This window comes from Gobius niger (assembly GCF_951799975.1).
Source record: "Gobius niger genome assembly, chromosome: 18".
Taxonomy (NCBI): Eukaryota; Metazoa; Chordata; class Actinopteri; order Gobiiformes; family Gobiidae; genus Gobius; species Gobius niger.
In genome coordinates, this window is record NC_136869.1 from 18,432,166 (window position 1) to 18,438,509 (window position 6,344).

At 43.9% G+C, this 6,344-nt stretch overlaps 1 protein-coding gene across 1 annotated transcript in view; it reads right to left on the bottom strand.

Annotated features, from left to right (window-relative positions):
* Positions 1-3,008, bottom strand: part of kiaa1217 (KIAA1217 ortholog) — a 77,287-nt gene extending 74,279 nt beyond the window's left edge. Inside the window, exon 1 of the mRNA XM_079576064.1 lies at positions 1,826-3,008. Coding sequence (XP_079432190.1) covers positions 1,826-2,117 — 292 coding nt within the window. The 5' untranslated portion in view covers positions 2,118-3,008. The remainder of the gene's footprint in view (positions 1-1,825) is intronic.
* Between the last annotated feature and the right edge of the window lie 3,336 nt (positions 3,009-6,344).

Here is a 6,344-nt window from a genome sequence, read left to right on the forward strand (position 1 = left end):
ATCTAATTTCGCTTTCACAACACAAGTAGTTGTAGATCAAAAAAGTGGCGATATAGAAAGTAACATGGGATTTCACCCTTGCTCTTTAATCAGCACTTTCATCTCCAATTAAGCCTCCCACAAGCATGCCATGGAAGTGATGTAATGAGCTCCGGTGCTATGAACTGTGGGAGCTGTCTGCTCGGTGACATGCCCCAGAACAAGACATTTGCAAACTTCAGCCTGTCCCTAAAGACAAAAGTCCGACTGACAGCGGCCACCGAGGACCTACCCAAAGTGCAAGACAAGACACAGTTGAATTATTCCTTTTGATAGGCCTGTGAGTTTGTGTTTAAGCGCGCTGGGGCATCTCCCAACAACGGAGCCGAGCGCTGTCAAAACATGGCAAGGCAGAAAAGAACAGCAGAAAGACACAGAGACAAGTGATAGAAGGGATGGGGGTGTGTTTGGGCGTACGCAGAAACAAAAGAACGCGAAGGAGGACACGAAATGAATGTAAAAATATCACTGAGTCACTTCCTACGGCCTCAGAAAGGGACTTCCTGTTTGTCAAAAGAAGCTCCTGGGAACAATTGTTGAAATATATTAAACAACTCTAATGTATCTGAGGTGTCCCGGAAAAGTAGGGAGCAGATCCAAGGCATTCATTCTGAGACACAGAAGGGACACTAGAAGCTACACAGACAAGAACATCTGGTTTGCAGTAGGAAGCTGCCCTCCCATAACCCCCTAACCTGTCTTTACTGCAGGGATGGGGCTACACACACAGACTCTACCCCAGACCTGTTGATTTCCCAGCATGCAGCGCTCGCATTCCTGACCTCCTTCTGTCACTCTTTCACTTAACTCACCCCCCAACAACAGCAAACGCACACTCCCTTTGAACGCAACTCAAATGTCTAGAATTTCTTATTACATGGAGTCTAGCCAATCTATCATAGTCCTGCTACTAGCCTCAGATATTTCACGGCAGATTTGTCAAGATAATTTAAAGTGCGGCGCAGAAGTGTCAAGCAAATGAACCATGAAAGTTGGCGTCCCGCGGAGTTTGGAATTTGGTGACAAGTACAAGGGGGGGTTGATAAGATACTTTGCTCCACCTCTTGTCCCCCGTTTATTAATAATGAGTACCCGACCACAATGGAAACTGTGGGATGTCTTAAAGTTTTGGGGACAACCTAGTTCGAAATGTCAATCTCCTTTGATGAATTATTCAACCTAATACCTGTGTTGCAATGACTTGTCAATGGGATGCTCGGCAAACAAAGTTAAGCTTTTTACGAGGCAAGAGGAGCCTTGCAAGAGCCTGAGTATACAGCGGGTTGCACAACACTGAACCAAAGGCCAACACGATGCAACTGGCAAAGATTTATGTTGACGGATGCTGACAGGTTTCAGAAAAATCCACAAGATGCTGGAGCTTGACAAGTGATGACAATGCTGAACTGCAACAAAACAGGAGAAGGAAAATTTGCACTAAACTTTTCTCGCTTTCAAGCAACTTTAATCTCCCTTACAAATGCTCAAACCAATAATTCATATTCATACTGAAAGTGCATTCTATTCCGTCAGGAGCAAATACGTTCTGCTAAACATTGCATAAGAAACTGAACTCATTAAACACTGACTGATTCCAGACTCAACACAATGGGTTCACATTAAATAAGGACCATGAAAAGTTACATGTTCATTTTTCCAGTCTGTCTATTCTCAAAGATGTTGCTTACTGTTACAGCTCAGACTATGTCGGCTTTTCCTTCAGCCTTTGATGTAACAACAAAGTTTAAATCATTCCGAAAACAGACTGGATGGAAATTTCACTTACTGTTTGATGTGCCCACATGCTGACTGGAGACTTTCGGAGGACTGATCCTGCTCTTTGGAGGCGTCATGTCCTCTGCTTTCTCTTCTTGACGGGATGCTTGGATCTCATGCTCACTCTGTCCCCTTTCCGGCGGAGCGGCTACGGCCAGTGACTTTTGCCTGGTCAGGATCCCATCGCTACCTGCCCTCATCAGCTTCTCCCCCACCCTCGATCGACTTGCCGTGCCTGGGCATTCCTTTCTCGTCGAGGGCAGCTTGGAGTGGGGTCGGGTTAGCCTGGAAGCTTTAGACATCCCGGATAACGCGCACTAAAGCCCCACTGTCAGCCGGCGTGGGTGTCCCAGGGGGTGCTCCAGGGCTGCTGTGTTGTGGGCGCTTCAGCGAACAGCGTGTTGTGACTGGCGCAGGTAGGCTGGAAGGTTGGGAAGGGAGGGTGGGGTGGGAGGGCTCTTTTGGGAAGTCAAGGGGGTTAATAGCTGCTTCAAAGGTGTTCTTCTCTCTTGGCGTGGCCTCTCAGGATCATCCTCCAAAGCAAACAGAAGGTACGTTTTGCAAGCGCCGGAGAGGGATAGACCTGTAGAGTGACAAGACTTCCAAACTTCCCCACTCAGCGCATTCCTGGCTCCGAATCGGACATCGTAACTCCAATTCTCCTGACCATCGTGACGTGCTCTTGTCAAATTCGTCTTGTCAACTTCTCTCATGAAATAATTCCGTCCTGTTGCCAGCCACGCGTGGGCTCTGCTCTTTTTTATTGACTCGCTCTCCTGTGCCTGATGCTCAGCGGGTAACAAGTCCGGAAAGAGCAGAGCCGAAAGGAAAAGATTTACGGACTGCAAGGCAAAATGAGAAAAGGGGAAGGGGGAAAAAAAATGAAAGTGCCGGGGGGAGGCTTTAGCAAGAGAAAGCCGGTCTTCTTCAGGTGCAGATGTGCAAACCGTTCCAGATGTGCGCGCTCCTCTCCCTCACGTCATCAGTAAAACCTTTAGTACAATCGCTGGCTTCAACTCCTTGTCCTATATATTTTTTTCCTCCCCTTGCTTTTCTCTCTGTTCACTTCTTGCTTGCCGTTGCTCACATGTGGAGATGTTCAGGGCGGCAACACGCAGGGAAAGCAGCATGGACACACACACACACACACACACACACACAAACACACTCGCGGCAACACAGCAAAGCTGGAGAGAGTGTTGGAATTTACAGAGAATTAAAGAGCAGAGCGCAGGGAAGCGTTTGAGCTGGTACAAGTGGGGCTGCTGTGATCAGCCGCATGTGCCAAAGCCGTCAACTGTGGATTTGAAGAGACAGTGATCGTTACAGTTCCTTTTGGATACTTTGCCCCCCCCCCCCAGACAAATCTGCTGTTGTTCTTTGAAAGACTGTCCACAGGAAGATCCTCTGATGTGGTCGAAAAGAGTCACTGACTGTAGCAAAACATAGATTTAACCAAAAAGACCAATGGTGCATGTGTCATGTGTTTCTTTTGGGTACTTTTTAGTTGTTTTTCTTTGTTTTTTTTGGTGTAGGGTTCCTTGTTTGGGGAACTGTGAACTGTAGTGTGCAGCAGAGTGAAACTTTTAGAGTTACTCCCTCCTTTTATGGTATATTTTCCTGCCATTGTATTCAAAATGTGCTAATCGAATTTCCTGAAATATTTCAACACCAAATGTTAAAATTAAAAGTGGGTTTTCTGGGGACACTACAATCCACTACAGTCCAGTCTGATAAACTAGCTTTGATTGATTTACTTTGCAGACGGGTTATTTGACATGCTGGCCCATTTCCAGTCACCCGCCTCACGTGCAGGATGTGATGGGTAAACAGACATGTGACCAAAGGGAATGCCATCGCGTGCATACTGACTACAAACCAGAAAATGGATTACAGCGGGCAAAGAATCAACAGTGTTAATGGCATGGGCAAATTCTGCACATAGAAGATATAAACCTCAGGAGTCCAAATAATAGGACGTTATTCACCACCATACTCGGGATTTAATAAACTCTCCAACTACAGAAATAAAAAGAATAAATATAATTTATTCTTACAGTAGTCAGCCAGTTAACAAGCCGGTGAGTCCGGGAGCTTTTTAAACTTCGGCACTATTTGTAGGTCGCATTAAAATCACAAGTAATGTATTTTTTTTTATATTAAGTTTGTTTTATGCAGTGTTTTGTGAATGATTGTGAGCATGCACGATAGAATTTGTTAGTATTATTCTGATAGTGACCCAGTAAAGTGATGTGAAACATGCTTTTTGTCCAAACTCATGCCTGTGAAGAATTGAGATAGGGATGTTTAGGGATAGTTAGGGATGTTGGGAATATGTTTGGACCAAAACTTAAAGGAATAGGCCACCGTTTTTATATACTAAGATATGTTCTTACCTCACTTTAGTCGAGTTAATATATCCCCGTCTGGTCATTGTCCGCGCGCTCTGTCACGCAAACGGAGCACATACGCAGCCTCTCCCATATGTGACATAGCTCCGAAAAAGCTCACGATAGAAGCTACCAAGCTCTTCCACGTGTTCCCTATTTAAATAAAGTTACGTGAAGTGTTTTCATGCGAAGTATATTTACACAGAAATGTAACGTGTCGATTTTATAAGCAAATAAAAAGGGGGACTATATTGTGAGGCGTAATGATACGAGGAGCACAGCGTCCGCGTAGTAACTCCTAAAGACTTCCCCCCGCTCACTTCCGTCAATAACCTTTAGGAGTTACTGCGCGGACGTTTTACTCCTCGTATCATTACGCCTCACAATATAGTCCCCCTTTTTATTTGCTTATAAAATCGACACGTTACATTTCTGTGTAAATATACTTCGCATGAAAACACTTCACGTAACTTTATTTAAATAGGGAACACGTGGAAGAGCTTGGTAGCTTCTATCGTGAGCTTTTTCGGAGCTATGTCACATATGGGAGAGGCTGCGTATGTGCTCCGTTTGCGTGACAGAGCGCGCGGACAATGACCAGACGGGGATATATTAACTCGACTAAAGTGAGGTAAGAACATATCTTAGTATATAAAAACGGTGGCCTATTCCTTTAAAGGTTCACTCCCTCTATCATTGTTCTAAAAAACTATTAAAAAAAAACACGCATAGGGCCTTTAAAGGGACTAGATGCAAGTTGGTCATTTTTATACTCACTATTGAGTGACAGAGCAGGATTTTAGAGGCAGTTGTGGTGAACAGGTTTGGGCTCATTCTAGACATTAGGACATTGCTGGAACATGTAGGGGGAGGAAAATACTTTTATTTTTAAACTCCCTATAGTCCCTTTAAAGCCTTATTAAAATCATTACCGATAAAGAGTTGAATTTGAACTAAACCCTAAACATATGGTTACGTTTTTCTAATTTTGTAGGATCTGATATGCTTCGAGCAGCCACTAAACATCCATATGTTGATTGAAAAAAAAACAAAAAAATGCCATTATATTATAATGTCACAATTAAATACTGTATCTGGACTGTGTTCACCATTAACATGTATAGGAGCATATCCAGATAAAGCGTTTGAAGACAGGTGACAACTACTCAAATGCACGGATTGGTATGAACTATTGCGATAATACACTCCAGACTTCAAACAAGAGTGCCTTTTAGACCACTAAGCCGTTTTAACATAACACCGGCTGTATATAAAAATGTAATCATATCTCGACATGACTGAGTTTAGGTTTATCAGATTGACCTAAATATTTTCGCAATGAAATGTTCAAAAAAGGAACCACAGGATGCTGAATATCTTTTTATTTCCTCACGGGCCATACGATATTAGCATCAGATTAAATATTGAGAGATTATGGTTTTGCGTCATGGCTTTGATCGCCTTTCGCCGTGTTTACAAGTGGCAGATTACGTCAAGTCTAAAAAGGGGCTGACCACGAGAGAGCGAAAAGAGAAAACGCTCGGAGGCCTATGTATGCTTTGGTGTAATTCTGTCTATGGTTTTAGTCTATGTGTGCATGTGTGTATTGGAAGCAAATGAAAGCCTTGTGGAATAGATGCCTCCCAGCCCGCCACATGCCCGACTCTACAGGACAAACAGCGGAGACTGGGCTTCAAAGCAGTCAAACAACATAGCATTTAGGGGACGGATATAATTTCAGTGTCCTAATTAAGCTTATGTGATGCTTCATGAGAAAGAGATATATCGAATAACGAGCCCCTTGTCGACGGAAGAGCGAGGCATGGCACTCATTTGCACTTCAAAACCGGCAGGACGAAACAATATACCGCAACATGTCAAAGAAGAGAGATTGTCAAGCATAACAAAGACCAATGGAGTATCAGATAGGCTTTTTACTTCAAAAGGTGCGGGAACTTTGGCGCGAGAAATGACATGGGTAATGGAAACATGGCCATGGTATAGTGAAGTAGTGTACATGGTGAAGTGGAGGAGGGGCTAGCATAGGGAATTAAAGAAGGTAGGCAGTCAGGGTTGTCTGAGTGCCTCTGTGGTATTTCACTAATTAAGTGACATTTTGTTCCCAGGGTTATTCTTACA